This window comes from Neolamprologus brichardi, chromosome 12 (genome assembly GCF_056152115.1).
Source record: "Neolamprologus brichardi isolate AB-2024 chromosome 12, ASM5615211v1, whole genome shotgun sequence".
NCBI lineage: Eukaryota > Metazoa > Chordata > Actinopteri > Cichliformes > Cichlidae > Neolamprologus > Neolamprologus brichardi.
In genome coordinates this window covers 13,518,718-13,538,988 of record NC_142115.1, presented here as the reverse complement: position 1 = coordinate 13,538,988, position 20,271 = coordinate 13,518,718, and the positions used below count along the sequence as shown (strand labels likewise).

General features: G+C 42.5%; 2 protein-coding genes across 2 annotated transcripts in view; both read right to left on the bottom strand.

The window, feature by feature from the left end:
- dtx1 (deltex 1, E3 ubiquitin ligase) overlaps positions 1-7,967 on the bottom strand; it is a 47,622-nt gene extending 39,655 nt beyond the window's left edge. The window contains exons 1-2 of the mRNA XM_006803094.2: positions 7,490-7,967; positions 6,376-6,993 (exon numbers count right to left, since the gene is read on the bottom strand). Coding sequence (XP_006803157.1) covers positions 6,376-6,634 — 259 coding nt within the window. The 5' untranslated portion in view covers positions 6,635-6,993; positions 7,490-7,967. The remainder of the gene's footprint in view (positions 1-6,375; positions 6,994-7,489) is intronic.
- Positions 7,968-10,399: 2,432 nt separating this feature from the next.
- On the bottom strand, positions 10,400-16,071 carry slc20a1a (solute carrier family 20 member 1a). The gene is made up of 11 exons (XM_006803095.3): positions 15,945-16,071; positions 14,536-15,192; positions 14,290-14,430; positions 14,071-14,156; positions 13,749-13,845; positions 12,447-12,566; positions 12,088-12,297; positions 11,521-12,001; positions 11,251-11,436; positions 11,094-11,178; positions 10,400-10,965 (listed from the first exon to the last, which is right to left on the bottom strand). Exons 2-11 carry the CDS (start codon positions 14,882-14,884, stop codon positions 10,810-10,812), a joined length of 1,911 nt encoding a protein of 636 aa, XP_006803158.1. The 5' UTR covers positions 14,885-15,192; positions 15,945-16,071; the 3' UTR covers positions 10,400-10,809.
- Between the last annotated feature and the right edge of the window lie 4,200 nt (positions 16,072-20,271).

Genomic DNA, 20,271 nt, shown 5'->3' with positions numbered 1-20,271 from the left:
AGATGTGGAGATGCACTCTAGCTACCAACGCCAGTGGTTTCCAGGGGATGCACAGCCTGCTCATGACTATAATGCAATGAGGATAAAGAATCATGTGTACCGTTTCACAGGTAACCGCCAGTCAAACTAAACAAGCAACTTTTCACTCTGGTACCTTGTTGCAGACATCTGCCTCTATAAACAAAGCATGTTGTCAGATAAGTGATAAAAAACACGGGCAGATGACTTTATAATTAAAAACAGGCACGCTTTGATGGGATGGACGGCGAGGTGTTTGAGTGCATGTGAGAGTGAAGGAGGAGGGAAATGTGCGCGGTGTTATTATCCTTCCCTCTGCTCTGTCACCTTCCATCAGGAAAACGTTCCACCTCTCCCTCTGTTCCTCTTCTCTCCTCACCTCTGCGTGCTCCCCCCCCCCCCCCCTCCCTCCACAGCGCTGCTGCTCCTGTTCCTTTCCTGCCAACACGCAAGTGGATTTCACCAAGCTCGGTGCACTGGAGAACCTGAGCACAGGGTCTACCAATAGGCTGAGCATCATTTTGATGTTGCTATAAACATCCACTCGAAGTTTCACATACAAGCACACTCATTTATGTATGATTCATCTCTTGCAAGTCGAAATACACCCAGTATGAGGATGTAGTATGACATCTTCTCACGCAGTGTGTCAGCTTGTGCACCGCTTTCTTCTTCAGGTAACTCTGTCTGCCTTGTTTCTATTTCTACCTGTTTCTTCTTCACATTTCGATACCAAATGTGCATTTTAGAGTCGCTGGGCTCTCTGCTTATTTTCTTTCTTCTGACGCAAGTGGGATTTCACAGTCAGAGCTGATGCATACAGTACCTGACCTTTACCACGTACATCGCAGGGATCCTTTTTACAGCTTCCTCCCACAGACCACCAGAACAGTTCCCACACACACTTACTACTTACTAAATGACAATAAAGAAGAAAAAGGAAAAAAAAAAGAAAACAACACACAAACGCGCCACCCTCTTTTCTGGTCTACAGCATAACAAGTGCTCGAGCACATTCACAGGTAGCATCCAAACCACAACTACTGCTGTTTGTCAGCTCAATACATAACAGAAGATGAGAGCTTTTGACTTGTGACACTTTCAACCATAATTAGTCAGAGAGGGCATTTAGCCGAGGGAAATAGGGCAGAGAAGAAGAGGTTCTCACTCCTGTGAAACAAAAACAAACAAAGAGCTGCTCCATCAACACAGCAGCCAACAGCTGCTGATAGAGGTTATCTCTGCAGTCACACATGGGCCAGCTCACAACGGTGAGCGCAGAGTAACCGTCATCCGCAACTGCACACACACATGTGGCACGTATGCAGAAATGACCTGCACGCTGCTCTCTGTTGCAGTTCAAATTGATTTATTGTATTTGTGTATTTCCTCAACTTTGTGAGAAAATATCAACATCAGGACCTATTAAAGAAAGGGTGTCAAACATAAGGCTCGCGGGCCCAACAGAGACTTCAATATGGCCCCACTCGACAGCTTTGGAAAATGTGAATGTGTGTATTTTAACTGTATTTCCCCAGGTTTTACAGCTTTTCTTATTGATGAAGACCTTCCCCCATGCAACAGATAAACATTTAAATAACAGAAACCTTCTTGTTTTTTTCACTACTATAGAAATATGGTTTTTACAGTGTTTTTATCATTACATATATAATAATTACATGCCAAAGCTTCATCTAGTCCATCAACCTCACACTGTTTTCATATTTTTAATAAAAAAACAATGTATATAATTACAGCAAAGTTCAACAATTACTTACGTCAGATCAGTGATCACAAAACTAACTCACAGGAAACTTATTATAAACCAGCCTTTATAGCCCCTTTGAATATAAAACAGAACAGAATACAACACACATAAAAACCCTTTTCCTTTCATTCACATACATCAGTGTCTGTGTTTGTGGACCATAAATGGATCCCATATGTATTTGAACTTGCCCTCCCTTAAGTAATTTCTTCTTTTCCAGCGGTACATTGATAGCATTTGTTTTGCCATTTGTTTTCTTCTTGTAATTTGCAGACTGAGGTCCATTAGTGTCCTTTCATTCTTACTATATTTATATGTTTCTGAATATAAACCAAGAAGGCAGGACTTGGGATCTGGATAAACTGGTTTCATTTCCCATCACAGTCAGTACATCTTGCAATTTTTTTTTATTTCCATAAAAATCCATAATGCATCCAAACATAAAAACACAATCTGCTCTTCCAGGTAGCTGCTGACTGACTACCCCGTACCAGACAAACTGAGATAGGGGAGTGGCTTCTCTTAAATATTTATGAACACCATAACAAATTTTTACCATATATTTAACCACTGGATTTTTGTTATGGATTTGTAGCATTATGTTTAAATATAAAGATGTGGAAAAAGGTTCCGATCTTGAGTTTCTACCCAATCTGGGTGATCTCTTCCAGAGAAATCGATCATGATGGACCTCGGCTGTAGAGCCCAAGAATACAAAATAACAACATAACATGTCTTACCTCGTTTACTGAAGGGTAGATGTAACAAAGACAAATAGCCTGAACCTCCCCTATTGCGTATAAATGACACATTTTTTCATCCTCAGAAGAAAATCCACATTTTTTTGTAAAATGTTCATTTTTTTTAAAGTATTGATTCTGTCAGTTGTAAATAACATTGATGATATCTGTTGATTTATTTAGCAATGTCTTCCATAAGTGGCACACAGTTAGCATCAACAATATCCTCTAAGCTAGGTACAATCAGAGCTCAGAACTTGCTAACGCTGTATTTTAACTTCATTTTGTTATCATTACATTTGCTGTTACATCACACTTGTTTCTTGCTATATAGCATGTTTTGAAACAGTGAGTTTTTTTTAATGCTGCTGTATTTAACATCTGAACAAACATCCTGAAAAGTAAAGCTGACCAGACGTGCACAAGTCCAGCCACGGTCATGGTGGCGCACTGTTAGCTAAACCTTAACACTCTTCCAGGTCACACAAACGCTGGAATCCATATCGCACATTCACAACAATCAGAGTCTAAATTAAGCCGAACAATCTTCAATACAAATCACATCAATATTAGATTGACAAATGTGAATTGAAATATTTACATTTTCATTGTTCTTCGCACTCAGCGGAGAAGAACTGATTTAAGTGACTGTCTCTTTATGGTGTTACAGAATTTTGGATGCATACTTAATAAGTGTGAATGTTTGTTGCTAAATGAGGTCGAGGGATAGAGCACAAATGGTGATGATGAGGGTTTCTGGGTTATGTCACCTACATATGATCTTGATACATATAAAAAGAAAAAGTGCTTAAAATCCAAGCAGTGGCTGCAGTGTGAAATCCATCAGACAGGCCACAAGTGTTGGTATATGATAGAAATGCCAGATAAGCCCGTGTATTTTGCTGTGGGGGTGGCTGTAGTGAAAGGGGATCAGTCCACAGCAGTGTTTAGAGGTTTAAATGCCCCTCTGGGGAGGAAAACGGATCGATCCTTCTTGGCTGAGAGTCAATTCTCCCCCTGCCTTCAGCTGGATAGCTATTCACACTATGCTTATATGAGCCTCTAAGGCTTCTCTTATACTATATCCATAAAGCAGCGCTAGTCGGGATTTCACCACAGACTGGTGTTTTTCACCAGTAACTCTGCTGTTCTTTGCTAGCAACTGTACTGAGATGAAATCCATGCCCTGTATGTTTTTGAGTGCCAATTAAATGCAGATGTTCTAAGGCTACTCCCTCCATAACCGGGCCCTGCCGCGTCGTTTGCGGTGGCTGTGTTTTCTTGTCATGGCACTCTGATTAGAGAGAGTCATGGAGATAAAACATAGCTGCTGTCTCATTAGTTTGAGTAACTCGGCCTGGCTACCACCCACAGATCCTCCCAAACCCATGGGAGCAAAGGGCAGCCCTGCACAGCCTGCAGGGACGGGACCCAAACATCATAACAGGCAGAAGGCACCAATCACACAAGCAACAATTACTCACATGCAAAAACACAAGCATTTATTCAGAAACACAAACAGTAGATATCAATCATACTTAACCTTTTTTACAACTCTTAGCAAAAAAGGAAACAGCCTCAGAGGGCAAGCTCACTGGCTCTGCGACAAAACGGGGTTTCCCCACAGGGACACTCCATAAGCCTGCAATAAAGCAAGTGGCTGAGGGTGACCTGCTGAGCTACAGCAAACATCCGATGTGAAACAAATGCATCACACTCAACGTTATAGCAAAACAAGCTTGCCGAGATCCCTCCACGCAAGCGGCGCTACAACAACATCGCAACAGCCTGGAAGCTAGGCCTCATGGGAGTTTGAATCGATGACGACGAAGGACAGAGGTGTGCCCGTGTGGAAGGACAGCAAAAGAGAGCGCAGAGGAGGACAAAGTGGAGGAGGCACCGAGCATCCAGACCTACTCTCCATCAGCCTCTGCCGTGACAGGTTTATCCCAGCCGAGGGGGAAGGTAACACGGCGAACAGCACAGTGAGGAGCGATAAACGTCAGGCCTAGCCCCCGTGTCGTGGTAATGGCTGACAAACGACTCAGTGGTTCATCTCACAGACACATGTGCAGCTCTGTGTTTTATCAAAGGGGGGGACGTCAACGAGAACGGCTGAAAAACAGGCAGCTGCTTGTACTACAACCCACCTGACAGCCATTCACAAATGGAGTTGTCCTCATAGTCAGCACAGTCGACCAGAGCATGTCGGAACAGTAGAAAAATACTGATGTACCAAGTTTGACTGACTATAAGATACATTATGCTAATATTCATATTTTTCTAGATACCCCAATCTACTTGCTGGTTTCTAAGCACTTTTTTTGTTACTATTTAGTTTAAAAGGGGCAAGCAGACCACAGACCACTGTGACCACTGCCATATTTCTCTGCATTTATAGCCTGAACTACACCCATCTGTTGAAAGACACTCACACGGTTATTACTTAATGCATTTGCAAATTGGTCTGACCTTTTAGGAATTTGAGCTCTGTTCAATTCTATCTGTATTCTTCACGGCGCTGCAGCTATTCATTAATGCTGATGAATCACGCACACTGATGACAAGTGACACGGTGCAGACCCGCGGACAGTGAAGTTACCTTCTGTACATCCTGCGAGAGTGTCCCTGCACTTCTCGTGTTACATAACACTTTCAAATACAGCAACTCCAGCCTCTAACTTAAGAGAGTGGAAGCTCTCGTCGTCAGACTTTTTTTTTTTTAATGAGTTTCAGAGCATCCTAACAAAGATGTCACAATAAATGGCTAATAGAGTTGTAATCAACCACAGCTGACTGTGAAGAATAATAATTGAGAAAGCTGCGATTTCTCCAAGGCTGCTCTTAACAGATGCCTACAACCTCCTCCCCCCTTTGCTTCACACACACACACTGGAACAAGCAGGACGGGAATCCTCACAAAGAGAAAGTGTTGATCGTTGGTGGAGAATTACAAAAAAGCATCTGGGCTTATTTTAAAAGGTAGCAGTCATTTGAGAGAATTACTGCAAGCCAAACAAAGGCTGTGGTGGCTTGGATTTTACTCTAAAGCGACACGTAGTAACAGGAAGGGGGGGGGGGGTCGGCATTTACTGTTAGCGCGTTATGGCCAGAGGCGATCGATCCCTCAGTCGAGATAATGTTGGCCTCATGCTGTCTCACAGAGCTCGCATTAAATGCAAAATTGAGGACAAAGTTTTTGATTGCACGCGCCGTAGTTCAAACATGGCGGGGTATCGATTGTCTAATCAACTGTGCAACCAGATTGTTCCATTTTCTGTACGTAGGTGTGAAAAGTTACAGAAACTGAACTCATGTAGCAGCAGGATAAGAAATGACTTAGATCCTAACAACATACTGTAACTCGCTGAATTACAAACTGTTTAACACATGAATAACAAGACAGAGTGAGGTTTACACTGAACTGCATTTCATTTGTCTGATGGATGCACAACTGCTAAAGCATGGTGACCTTTGGCAAGGTCATGGCATCCCAACAGCTGCATGAAGGCATTTCTGGCTCAATATGTAACCGCTACACTTTAATTGGCTCTATGCTTCACATTCATCTTGTGGCAGTGCCTCTTGGCTCTACCTGTGGCTCATATACACGAGCCTCAAAGCAATCGGGGCTCTCTTGGAATGACTGTGGAGTTTGTGTACCAAGCGCATTAAAGCTGGTTTGGCCCAGATTGAATAATATGACATCATCTGCTATGAGGACATCCTAAAATACCTGATTAATTATCAGTAACGTATACAGTACATTGGGTCCATTGTTATGGTTAAATTTGTGTTATCTGTGCTTTCCTTGGCACTGGCATCTGTGTCATCTGTGCACACTCTTACCTGTGTCTTGTCGAAACTGGTGCATGGACTGCAGGTCGATGATGTAAGGAGAGAGCTGAGCATCCACCTGTCCTAGAACTACACTTCCCCGGGCATCCCCCTTCAGCACGTTTTCTATATGGTGGCAAACTGCTGCGGTGTAGGGCCTCCAGCGTCCATGTTCGTTCAGCCATTCCCAGACCACCACCCTGGCGAGGTTCTGAGGGGGGTACCCCAGCCCATTTACGGGCACCAGCAACCCGGATCCCGGACGAGCCATCTCCTCTGTGGTGTCTGCGCTTCAGCTGCTGGCAACGTCCTGTGCTAGAGCACCACTGCGACCCTGTCAGTCAGCTGACAAAGAGGGGCTTTTTCATCATTGCCAAACGGGAAAAAAGCTTGAATCAGCGATTAGCGTGGCAGCCCCCAGTTATCTCATGCTGCTTTCAAGCAAACAGCTCCGCTGGAGTCATCGTCTACAGGTACTTTCTGACTTCTCCGTCTTTGATCATGAAAAAAGCAGCCTGCGTCCTCCTGTGTCTTGTCGCGTTTGAAGTGGCAGATGTTGATGCTGATGATGCTGATGATGTGATTTGCAGCTTTAGCAATCTCAGTCCTCCACAGCCAACCACAGCAGATCTGCAGCAGGTAGACAGGAGATACTCTCTAAACAGAAGACAAGGTGCACAGGCACACTGGCAAACAAAAGCTGTGATTTATCCTCTGAGTAAGCAGTCAGGCATTGTTTTAGAGGACCTGACACAAATCTAACCTGCACCGTGCTGTAGCACGATAACCGGCCTGTGCCAATTCGTTTTGTTTACTTAAAATGTAGTGAAGAAATTTGTCTGGGGATTTTTGTTGTTGTTGTTTTGTTGGCAACAAAATAATTCTAATCAAGTGAGTGTTTCAGGAGCAGAGCACAAAAGGCCAGATGCTACTATAATTACAGCAGACAGAATATCACTCAGACATTTTTTTCATTATTATTTTTTTTGCATAAGAAGCTGTTCAGATGCAGTCAGTGCCATAGACTGCCTCTGTTGATTCAATTCTCAGTCTGTCTTAAGCCTCATATTGAATTTTCATTTATGGCATAAAAAAACACGCTTGAATTAATAGCGGCGATACAGACCTGTAGGCTGCAGCTGTGGTGCCACACATCTGCCAGGTACAGGCTGCATTTTCACTGGATCCGGACGAAAATCAGATTATCAAAGGTGGAAGAGGAAGAAAGAAAAGAGAAAAAAAAAGCCCGAGGTAAAGCGCACCTTTTCACATTTGTGATTTCTACGTTTCCTTATCGCTAAACACCCCAAATCTTCCCCGAACCCACCTCCAGTAATCCGGTGTTTATTACAGAAAATCGACACGTCGCGGTATTCTCGTGAATCCGCCACGGTCTCCACCAGCTTGTTGGTCCGCTGTGTAAAGTGAACGCATGCCCCAGTTGCACGGTTTTTCAGTGCAGAGCGAAGCCGCCGCTGCGCTGCTGTGCGCGCTCCTTTCCCCGTGACGCCAAACAGACAAACATCCACGCAGTACACGCACGATCCCCGCCTAACCCCAAATAATCATCACAACAACAATAAATGTCCAAGCACACCTGTATGAAGAGCCCATATATATATATATTTTAAAAATCAGTCAAAGTGTCAATAAAAAGGCGAAAAGATTTATACAACTTCCGGTCCCCAATTTCAAAATAAAATCCCTGCTTGAGATAAGACTACAGTGAAGAGAGGGAAGCAGACCAGGTAATGTGGAAACAACAAAGCAATATATTAAGACACCACCGTACAATTGCTTATTAGTTTGTTTTTAAATTTATTTATATTTCATAAAACATACAGATCCAGCTCTATCTGGCATAGGGTTATACAAGTCATACAAGATTGCACAGAAAGTCCCATGAACCTTTGTTTCAGGGTCAGCCATTAAAGATTCGACACCAATCTACTAATAATTAAGAGCAAGCTAGCGGCTAAAATGAATTAAAAATCGGTGACTGTCTGGTGGTTGCATTTGATTTTTCACAGTCTGTGGTGGATTGCAACTTGTGCAAGTCATGGCTAAATGGTTGCCCACAGTTTAATGGTGTTGCACACTCATGACCGCTTTGGATCTCAAGACAATCTTTCTGCAAATATTCGCAGTCTGACTGGTACTGACTGCAAACACTCTCAGAGATCGATGAAGGTTTGTAAATATTCATTTATAAATGCAAACAGATGTTGCCATCAATCTCAATGAGTCTTTGCACGACTCAACTTACCTCCAGTTGTACTTTTCCTATAGAGCAGGAATGCTGCTGAGCTCAAATGTAATAGTCTAATGTGAATTTGCTGTCTATGTAGACAGCAAATTTCAACAATTTGTCACAGTTATCAGAAACAGATTGCATGTCATTGACAGCTTCACCTCTTTCAATCACACACTGACTCCGTCTTATGGCAACATCAATGGCAGACAAAAATTTCTGGCAACAAAGTTTAAGCAAAATTTATGAAAAATCAGCAGAGTTATAGTAAATTGATTTATTTAATTATATATTTCCAGTTTTAATTGTGGATTTTTTTTTTTTCAATTATTGGTGAAACTAGATAACAATGGTAGAATAACAAACAAACCCAAAATGACTCATTTACATGTGCAGTCTCTGAGATTGTTACATAACAACAGAAATATACACACAGATACACAAAAAGCGCTAGGCTGTTTAAAAATGCAAGTAATAAGAGTCAAATCCATTGACTTGTTGAGAACAGAGAGGCTAGTTATTTAAATAAATAGTGTATAGAAAGTTCTATGGCTAATTAATATTAATCTTGTTGTCTATGATATCCACTGAGTCGCTTCAAAGCTTGTTAAATGGAACAGCAGCAGCATCTGCTGCCAAACTACTATTACTGCAATGGGATGTCAGAACACTTCTCAAAATAAATAATATAAAGATAATAGTTCTGCCTTTCTGGCTTTTATAATAAATTGTCATTTGTTTTTAAAGTGGCCAGTCCGTGATCAGTAGTGTTCCTCAGTGTGTTTTTCTATCCAGTATGCTTTTACTACATTGGCAGTGTGTCTGGGATCGTTGACGTACTGAAAAATGAAGTTCCAGTCAGATGTTTTCTGGATGGTATTACAGTAGTGGATCAAAGTCTGAATTAATTCATTTCAATCAATTCTGAAAGGACCTCCAACACCTGGCTGAAATGCAGCACTAAGCGGATAACTACAGACACTCACTGTTGTACCTCTTTCTCTCTCTCGACCTCCTCTGAACATGTTGATGATGATTTGAACCAAAGATTTCAAATTTAGATTCACCACTCCATGAGACCTATCGCCACTGATTTTCAGTTCTTGTGTAATTTGGCATACTTCAGCCTTTCCCTTCCTTAAGAGTGGCTTCTTGATAGCCACTCTTCCCCTTTTCATAGATTCAAAGATAATGTAGTTCTCTGTCAGGCTGCTAACAGCAAAATGTCTAAGGACACACATTAAATTCGGTTCATTACCAAGTCGTCAGTTATGTGCAGACACAAAACTGGTTCATCTCATTAATTAGTTGCATTTTAATGTTTGAATGATTCATGGTTCTGTGTTAAGTGGCTTAAACAACCAAAAAAAAGATTCTTCTGAAAAATTTCTGTTTCAGTCAAGTCTTTTCAGGTACCAGACTTGAAAAAAAAAAACTACAAGAAAATTTGGCTTCTTGGAAGCAGAATACAAAGACATGAAGACCTTTGCACAGTATTGTGCATTTAAAGGTTCTTCCTGTATGGAGGAGTCAGTGTGTGTGTAAAAGAGGCCGCTGCAGCACTGCCACCTCGTGGATTTTGCAGAAATAGCACCAAAACATTGAGGAGAATCAGATGCACTACCGCTGACACTATTAGTGTCGATGGTTCACTATAACGTCCACCTTAGTGAAAACTCTAATGTTCATTTTTCAATGAACAGTTTTCCGATCAAATTCATGATGATGTTTTGTTGCTTTTAATAATCCATCCCTCCCACATTAAAACTCAGAGAAAAAAAAAGAAAATCTGTAAAAGAAAATCTTTAATGGTGAGTAAAATACATTGAAATATCATCAAATCAAGCAACTCCATATTTTACTGTATCCAAATATCCAAACATACAACTGCTGCTCGTTCTTTTTCAGTCAAAAGGGAATCATCTGATGAAAACATTGCTTCTATACAAATATACAAAAGGATATACAAGATCACAGTCTTTCGGATAACTGAAGAGTGTTATTAGGATCTACATAATTCAAGGACGCGACCATGGGAGATAAAATAATTGCCTTGACTTAATGATATAATATAAATCATTAGCAAATGGAGAACAAACAGGACATTTTTATTGGCGTAGGATTTATCAGAGTCAAACAACTTGTTGGCCGCAGTCCATCAACTCAAGCAGGAGTGTCGCTGGACAATGCTGGCCTCAGAGGATAACATAGATGAAGAGAGCCATGATGGCAGCGCTGATCAGCCCGGAGATCGGAACAGTAACAAACCAGGCTATGAAGATATTCCTGAACAAACGCCAGTCGACTGACTTCCGGGAACGTAACCATCCCACGGCCACCACGGATCCCACCTGTGTGCACATAATTTAACAGCTCATCAGGTCATGCGCCACCGTGTACGTTACTTGTGCAGAAAGCTTAGCTTATCTCTAACGTATGCGTCTCTTTGTAGTAAAGACAGTCCCTTTAGTTTCATTACCTTGCAGTGGGTTGTGCTGACAGGAAGGCCAATATTGGATGCCACCACAACCGTGATTGCTGAGGCCAGCTCAATGCTGAATCCACTAGAAGAGAAGGAAATGTCAGTATGCTTCGACATTTAACACAAATAAGGATTTTATTTGTCAGCCGCATACCTCGACGGTGTAATAGGGGTGAGATCTTTGCCCATGGTCTGGATCACCCTCCGACCCCACACCCAGAGTCCAATGCAGATGCCGGCTCCACCGTAAAGAAGCAGCCAGATAGGTGTCGGTGCACTTGACAAGACGGAGCCACTCTCATACAGAAGCCAGAGAGCCACCAGTGGGCCAATAGCATTGCTAATGCGAAAAAAAGTTTCTGTAAGCCATCTGAACAAACCAACGTATATGAATTCTTCAGAAAAAACAAACCTCCTTGCCTACCTGACATCATTCCCTCCATGAGCAAAAGAGCCAAAGCACGCAGTGAGTATCTGCAGGAACTGGAAAAGCGAGGAAACGGCAGGCTGGTCGACTTCCAGCTCATCCTCTTCCTGGTCCGTGCCAGCAAGGTCGGTGCCAGCTTCTTGGGCCACATTCTCGTCCAGAGCTGCACTCCTGTTGGACACTGCTGAGCTGTAGCTGCTGTAACTGTCCACTCTCGGTCTCCTCTGCAGCCCACCGTCCCCGTCTTTATACCTGACATCTCCTTGAATTCCGTAAATAGCCATGGTGTAGGAGGTGTAGCTGTTGTTCCTCCGGATGGGCCGCTCTTCTGTGTCGCTGTCACCAATACATTCGCCAACCTTGGCCATGTGGAGCTTGTGCAGCAGGTCCTTGTAAAGGCCAGAGTCTTTGTGGATTGTGTGGGACCGACCACTGTGAGGATCAGTGATCACCATGGGGCCTACGGTCCCATTCAGACCTGTGAAAATAAATAGTTAAATGTAATTCAGCTGTTGGAGTTTCTTCTGGTTATACTCTATTTAGAGTGCAGATTCAAGTCATTACCGTTGGCGATGTCCAGGTCTTTGGTTTCTGCATCTATGCTGTCTAAATCCGTCTCATCTGACCCTCCCAGTTTAAAAGCCACCTTCTGACTGTCTGCTGGAGGGCTCTGTGGTCGGGGTGCATGGGATACTGGGGACTGCTGTGGTTGCACGGGTTTGCTGGAGTTCCTCTCCATGAGCGGAGCTGCACAGGGAGCAGCAGCTTTTTGTGCTGGATGAAAGAAGCACTCAGATTTTTAATGCAAGAGAAAGCAGGGATGCCAGTGCAGAAATAAATAGAATTTTAATACATAAGTCGCATATTTTTGTCAGCATATTTACAAAAGTATAGTCTGAAAGTCTAAAGTCAGATTTACTCACCTTGGATTTTCTTCCTGAGGCGGGGACAGACGACAAACCAAACGAACAAGGCTGTGACGGCAGCGCAGCCCAGAGAAATGCACAGCGTACCCCACCACGGCACTCTGTCGAACCCCAGCACTGTGCACAAAAGACCGGGGAACGAGAGAGAACACGGTCTCAGAAAAGGTGAAACAGACACGTAACTAATTCATTCACAGCTCTGTTCCTTTGACAACAGTGAGAGAAAACTGTTAGCCCTTTCACATTCACGCACAACTTTGATTTACTGTAGAAACATGGCAACGTCTTGAAAGCGCAACTCTCACGCTTTCACATAAACCAAAAAGTCAAGAGCCACATTTTGTAGGTTGCGGTCACGCGACGTTCACGTTTGCTAAGAAATTCTGCAAAAATGTTTCAACGGCCTCTTCCAGCACTTCAGCTCGTTCTTACACAGAAGAGTATCAGCGAGAGTGTATGCTCCTTCAATCAGATAGTGCGAAAGAGTTCGGCCTTGCAGCCCAGAGATAAACAAACAAACTGCAGTTAAAGAAACTTAATTTCACTTTCCTGCTAATGCTGACAGTGCATAGATAAACAGGTGAATAGAATTTAGTCAGGCAACATTTAATAACTCAGCTTACCTGTTTTTCCTCACAGACAACAGCGGCTTAACAACAATTAAAAGGTCGCACGATTAAAGCCACAGCTGCATGGGTGTGTCCCGTCTTCAGCATGCACGTGAAGCCAAACTGGCTTCGAACTCTACTGACCAGACAGACGGCTAAGACATGCAACAAAAAATGATGCTCGGACTGGAACGTGCATGCAGTATACTATACTGTATTACTCCTGCAATTTTGCATTGCAGGAGTTACGATGTGTTAATTTCCATGACCCACACACAGACACACACGCACACAGGCCTGCAGCCTTCAGTGAAGGGCCCAGGCCAGCTGACTCCTTGATTAGTTCAAGCCTGCAAACAGAACAAAAAGGAATGGAAATTTTCCATTTATTAGCAGAATCTGTTGTAGAGCCGCTTTGATTATTTTCCTGTTGTGTTTGCTCGCTTTAACTGTTGATCTTTGCAATTTTTTTTTTATATAGAACATTCTACATCTTCAAGACTGGTTTTTCCTCTCTTTCTTTTTTTTAATGAAACTGCTTCCTCTTTATTTGCCGCCTACTTTGAGTCCCAACTCGCCCATGTGACTTTTCTCCACCTCATCCCGGGATTTCAACTGCTGTGGCAGTAGCGTGGCGTGTTAAACAACAATCAAACAAATAACCAGTGCAGTCTGAGGACGTGATACTCACATGGTGCTCCTGTAAACATGATAGAGAATAGGTTGATGCCCATCGTGATGGCGTAGAAGATAGGTAGGGCTCGCAGGCCGTTGGGTACAGGATTAGTCTGTGAAAAATACAGACTTTCTCTGTTATATGTTTAAAGTAGCAACATGTACTCAAAAATGATCAGAAACAAGCTGTTCTCTGCTCAGCTGTTGGTGCCTCTATGTTTATATTTTAACTCTTTGAGAGACCTGACTGCTCAGCTGAAACCCTCCAGACTACAGGAAGTGTGAGTGCTCGTTATTTTAATGGACCTGATTAAGTATTCCCAGTGAATAAGCTTTACCTTATTCAGAATGAATTTGCGCACAAAATAGAAGAGAATTGCTGACATGATGCCTGACAGCACGGGGGACAGGAACCAGGAGGCCACTGTGGACAAGCGGAGCATATTTTCAATGCATTAGGAATAAATTTGCTTTTAATTCGACTTGCATTTCATATTTAACGGCTATTTCCATCTATCGAGTGTGGGGTGGAGGTAAAAACAACAACACGTATTCACCAATGCGCAGAAGTTCCATCCATTTCACCCCTTGGTGACCTCTGGCTACCATGGAAAACCCAATTGTTGCTCCAACAATACAGTGGGTTCCAGAAATGGGGAGCTTCAGGAACGACGCTGCCAGCTGCCACACAGCAGAGCCTGGATAACAAAGGCACAATCGCGATCACTGAAAACACAGCAGGCCGAACATCTTCAGCACGCACGTGCTGCGATCGTTCAAGTCATCACTGTCTGTGCACTCACCACACATAGCACTTATCGATCCTGCCATCAAGACGTGTTCCGAGCCGTTGTACATCCGGACGTCGATGATCCCCTGCCGGATGGTCTCGCTTACTTTGGCCCCCAACAGGACCGAGCCCACGGTCTCAAAGATGGTGGCCAAGATGCAGGCCTGCCGCAAAGTGACCACACCAGAGCCCACCGCTGTACCGAATGAGTTGGCCACATCATTGGCCCCCACAGAGAAAGCCAGGATGAAGGCGATGATGAAGCCTAGCACCAGCAGCCACAGGTAGCCCGACATGCCAGACTGAGAGGCCAGAGCCACGGTGGTGGCAGCAGCCAGGGTCGCTAATGTAGTTGTATCCATCGCTTCTCACAATATAACTAAGTTTTTGTCACAATCACTCTTAACCCAAGCAAATTTTTTTTTTCTCTCCCCCCCACCCCTGCAATTTAACAGTAACTTATGAGGTAATATGTTTTTATAAATAAATTACTACCACGATAAAAAATAGAAGAGCCCTTTAGTTCAGATCTAAAAGCTCCAAAAGGAAGGAGATTTAAATTAATTGCTAGCTAGGTATGCAGGGTTTCTCTGTAGGCTTCATTGTAAAATGAGAAGGTATACAGATGGGGGAGAAATCCATTGTGACGGGCAGCCTCTGATGATGCACACTGCAATTACACAAAAACAGGCACAGAAATGCACAAGTTAGTGGCTGAAACTCCTCATGTTCAATCCTTGGAAAGGCTAAGATGAGTTACATATTAACAAGCCCAAACTCCAGTACGTGACACAACCAAACAGTACACACCACTTTACCTGGTATCCATGATTTACTGGCTAATGGTAGAAAAAAAGGAAGTGTTTCGTGTTATCAGCAGTATATTAACACTTCATACACTTCACACTGAAGTTGGACATGACACTACCGCTACTACATGACATTTCCACACAGAGTTTTGTTGGAGCAATTCATTCAATTATGACTAGGATCAAAGCAGCAGGTAAGTATGGCAAAAATGGAAAACGCACAGCTGTGCAGTTTTACTGAGCGTTTTCATAGAGAGGAAATGGCGCTGTAGTAAAACAAGCAGCTGATTTAGTTTTCTTTAACTTTTGGCGAGTAAAGTTTGTTTAATAGGCGGTTAAGAGAGTAAATCCACGCGTGTGGCACTGCGGGGGACTTGCATAACTACAGCAGCCTTTCAAATCCCACTTGCACAAACAAATCCCACCTAAAACTTCAGAAAGAGGTTTGAGAGACTGGGAGTAACTGGGCTCTTAGTTTGTTAGTACTCACTCAGGCCTATAGAAAATAGCGGTATGTTAATCTGCCTTGCTGCGCTTACGTAATTGAAAAGGAGTGAGAGGGGGGGAAAGACAAGGGGAGCATGAGTAGAGATTAAAGGTAGGTGACACTTACATGTGTAAGCAAAGGTGTCCGCTGTGTTGTCCCCTGCGCTCGCTGGGCTTCTCTGTCAGGTGATCGGCCTTGCTCGGCAGGTGTTATGCAAAGTGAGAGGATGTCAGAGGAGGTGCCAGTCCAGCGGCCTGCAGTGTTTGAAGCTCCCTTTGGAGGTTGGTTTATATATTGCGCCTCAAGTGAGAACCCGCCTTTCCAGAGCAGTCATGGGACACTCGCTGCTGCACTCGGGTTAATGTTTATCGAGCTTGTTGATGGGGGAAAAAAAGTAATTATAGTTGTCTGCTGATTATATTGCTTAACCGTATCCCCCAAATTATATTTATCCAAGCGCCGAGGAAAGACAAATGTCTGTTGTGTTGCCGAAATAGCCCATCTTTCAGTCTAATTCAAAAAGAAAAGTAAGTGAAATATTTCTGGTGACAGTTTGTTTATGGTGGTTAAGCTTCTGCTGTTTGGATATAAACAGTGCGGTGTTCCCCGAATATTACCAATTTTCTAAGAACGGGGACATTAAAACTTTAAAATGACTGAGTAAGATATTACAAACGGGGCTTTGGTGCCACCTGCTGGTCGAATTTAGCAAGTTTCACCCACCAAGGTTAAAGAGACCTCTGGAAACTTTGTGCTGAAGTGTGTAGTTTACTACCAAATCTCTGGTAACGTCTCTCTTTAAAAACAAAATAGAAACAAAAAAGTAGTAAACTCGCTGTAGGAAAGTGTAGACTCTATAGCTCACTAAGCCATAGTGTAACTAATGTGAAGCACGAGCCACGAACAGTGCTGATCATCAATCGGTTACTCATCCATGAAGAGTTCATTTACTGAGAAACTCCAGGAGAGTGTCAGGCTGTCAGCAGAACACAGTCTTTTTCTGAAATGGTACAGTACCTCCAAATCTGCTGATCAGTTCCTCTTCATCACTTATTTATTCAGTGCTGGTGGGATTTAATTTGCCGGGCTTTGTGGAATATTTTGACCTTCCCAACGGATGCAGGAAGTTCAAATTACCTAAAAAGGATTGTCAGGAAATGGAAGGATGGTGGAAAACTAAGCATATATATGCACAAAGAAAGACATTCCTAATAATAATTATATACAGTTATGGTCAGAAGTTTACATCCACTCACAATGGGCATGAATTTCATGGACATTTTTGGTCTTTATAATTTCTTTGAACTTTTCTTTTTCCAGCATGGAATGATTGTACAGCATACATCTTTAATGACTTTAAAAAACAAAAATTAGATTTTGTTTTGTACAAATATATACATACACTCACTTAACTCTTTTAATAAGTGGTGCTGAAGATATTAGATTGATTGACAGCACTCACTGGATTGACCAATCCTCAGAACAATGGTATAGTCCAAGGAGCTCAGTAAAGCTCTGAGGAGAACTGCAGATTTACACAAGTTGGGAGGCTCTCTGGGAGTTATTGCTAAACAACTGCTGATTCACAGATCATCGGTTCAAACAACTGAACGGGAGAACAAGTTATTCGGGTGTGTCACCGCTTTGCCAAGGTCAGGAAGAAGCCCCAAACTGTCACCCTCAGGTGAGAGGAAATTGGTTAGAATGTTCAGGAACCACCAAGGCTCAAGCCCACCATGAATTGGTTTTATATGGACCAACAAATGCCAAGAAAGAAGCCACTGCTCCAAAACTTGCATTTTTAAGCTCGACTGAAATCTGCAGCTGTCCACATGGACAAGCAAAATGTCTTCAGGTGAAAAGTTTTATGGTCAGATGAGACAAAGATTGAGCTATCCGTCCACCGTGATGAAAGGCATGTTTGGAGGTGTAAAGGTGAGGCCTTCAAACGTAAGAACACTGTACCAACTATATAGTGGTCGTGGCATCATTCTCTAGGGCTGTTTTGCTGCCGCTGGTACTGGTACATTGCACAAAGTGGGTGGGATGATGATGAAGAAGGACTACCTCCCAATTCCTCTACTTCTTTGCACACATGCTAGATGGTTGGACACAGATCAACAGGACAATGATCCCAAACACACATCAAAACTGGTTTTCGGCTGGATAAAACAGGCTAAGTTTAAGCTTCTGAAATGGCCTTCCCAAGCCCCGACCTGAAGACTGTGCTTAAAGGTTGGGTCCGTGCCAGGAAACCAGCAGGTTTAAATGAACTCTACCAGTTCTGCCGAGAAGGGTTGTCAAATATCCAGCCAGAATCATGCCAGAAGATTGTTGATGGCTACCACAAGCATCTACTTGTGGTGCACGTGTGTATATACTGTGTGTGTATATATTCGAGCCTGTATCCATTTGGGCATTTGTAAACTGAGCACAGCTGTATATATGTGTGTTTCTAGTATTTTACACTATTATATTTTTCCCACACTAGCCTAAACACATACACACCCCTAGAGTCATCGCACATTACCAAAAGCAAAAAAAAAAAAAAAAAAATCAGATTGAGAAACACAACAGCTTTAATCAGTTACAGTCACAGATGAATATCTGTTATCCACCCACAACATAGATGATTCATTTTTTTGTGACTGTTTCTGTGGCCACTTTACATGTAAATGATGCCCATGTGGTGTTCATCCACATTATTCCTTTAATATCAGACGCACTACATAACAAGAGCATTTGCAAGGTTTTCCAATCATATTTACTTGTTATATCCCTTCACTAACACACCACTGATTGTGCCTTTTATGTATTATATTTAACATTTGTTTAATATTTATTAACTTCTTTTATTCATTACATTTTGATGTTCACAGAGGTTTATTGCCTAACAGAATATTAAAGATTAGATCGCACATAATGCTCGGTATAAACAGCAATTCTAGAAACTGGGGATGAGCACAGAGCTGCGTTAAAGGGCTTCTTTCTTATCATATTCACTTGCAGCCGCGAACGATGCTGCCAGTCAGGGATTGTGAGCGTAAATCCAAATGATCTGTATTTAAACAATTATCCGAGATAACTATCTTTTTTGTCATTTAAATACATAGCTCGAAGACGAACTCTGAAAAATGAACCGAGCACAAAGCCACAGCGCAGAGACGCAATCCTTCCAGGCAATCATCTTCTCATGAGATTAGTACTTAGAATTGAAGCTGTTTAGAAAAAGTCTCTCAATTTGTTTACAGAGACCTAACTTTTGACAAACCAGAGAAATGAAGGAACTTTCCCAGAAAGGTTAGTCAATCTCCTGTATAGTGAGGCATACTTAATTACTATTGCTACGAGTTAAATGGTGTTTTCTGTCATGTTTGAGGTATTTAGGATTGTAATTACCAGCCCCTGTTGCCTCACACAACAATGTGCATTTTGTTTTGCAGCAGCATGAGAAGCCCTTCTCTTGACATTCTCATGGCAGGTTGATCTATATAATTTATATCTGTGAGCCACTTTCAGCTTAGCTGTGCTGAACTGCGGTGGTTGATATATGAGACATGTTAATATTTTACCCTGGTTAAACAGAGTGTATGTGTAATCCAGTGTATGACTTTATCTGGTGCAATAATATTAGCTAATGTGGTCGACTCACGGATTCATTTAGCACTGAATATCACGCCCATTTTTCCTTTTAGATAGATTACTTCCTCCTACCGTGTAAAACATTCAATGAAAAGTAAACACACACACTCACTCACGCTGCATTGTCAGAGCATATGAGAGCACATGTGAAATGGATTATTAATGAAGAGGGATGTTCAGTCGCCTCCTAGCGGTAAACTGGGCAAAGCATTATCCTCTTCCTTAAGTTTCTTAAGGTCCCCCCATCAAAAGGTTTACCCACAGAGCTTTTGCTTATTTGACTCGTCCATAATGCAACAAGAGACCATTTGTCATTGACAAACTCGGCCGTATATGGGTAACCCGAGGGCCTCTAGGTGGCATTCCTGTCCGTGTTCAGGTTACGCGGGCTGATGAGTGGAAATACCAGTTTGTGTCTTAAGGAGAAAAATGAATAATCAGCAGTTTGGTCACTGTTTGCTGCTGAATGCATGCACCCCCTCCACAGTCTGTTAGGTGCAAACTTCACATCATTGTTTGGTGGATTTCAGGTTTTTGCGCAGATCTTTCAACTAAAGCCACATAAGCGAGTAAAGCCAATGTTTAATACTTAGCTTTAGTTGTTTAAAGTAGGAGGATTTTCACTTTGCTCTTTCAACTTACCCCCGATTTAAAGCTTTCTCCCCCATATGATCAGCTTTTCATGACAGTTGGGTTAATCCCCACTTCTTTTCAGCTAGCCCAACACTGTAATTTTTTGTTGTTGTTATGTTTCCTTTTACATTTAAAATTAGGCAAGATAGGACATGCAAATCAGTAACTGAAGAGTGTG

Coding starts and splice junctions, on each gene's coding strand:
- slc20a1a (XM_006803095.3), bottom strand. CDS start 14,884: ATGGATACAACTACATTAGCGACCCTGGCTGCTGCCACCACCGTGGCT. Junction 12,002..12,087: donor AGACCTGGACATCGCCAACG/GTAATGACTTGA, acceptor TTATTTTCACAG/GTCTGAATGGGACCGTAGGC. Junction 10,966..11,093: donor TCAGCACAACCCACTGCAAG/GTAATGAAACTA, acceptor ATGTGCACACAG/GTGGGATCCGTGGTGGCCGT.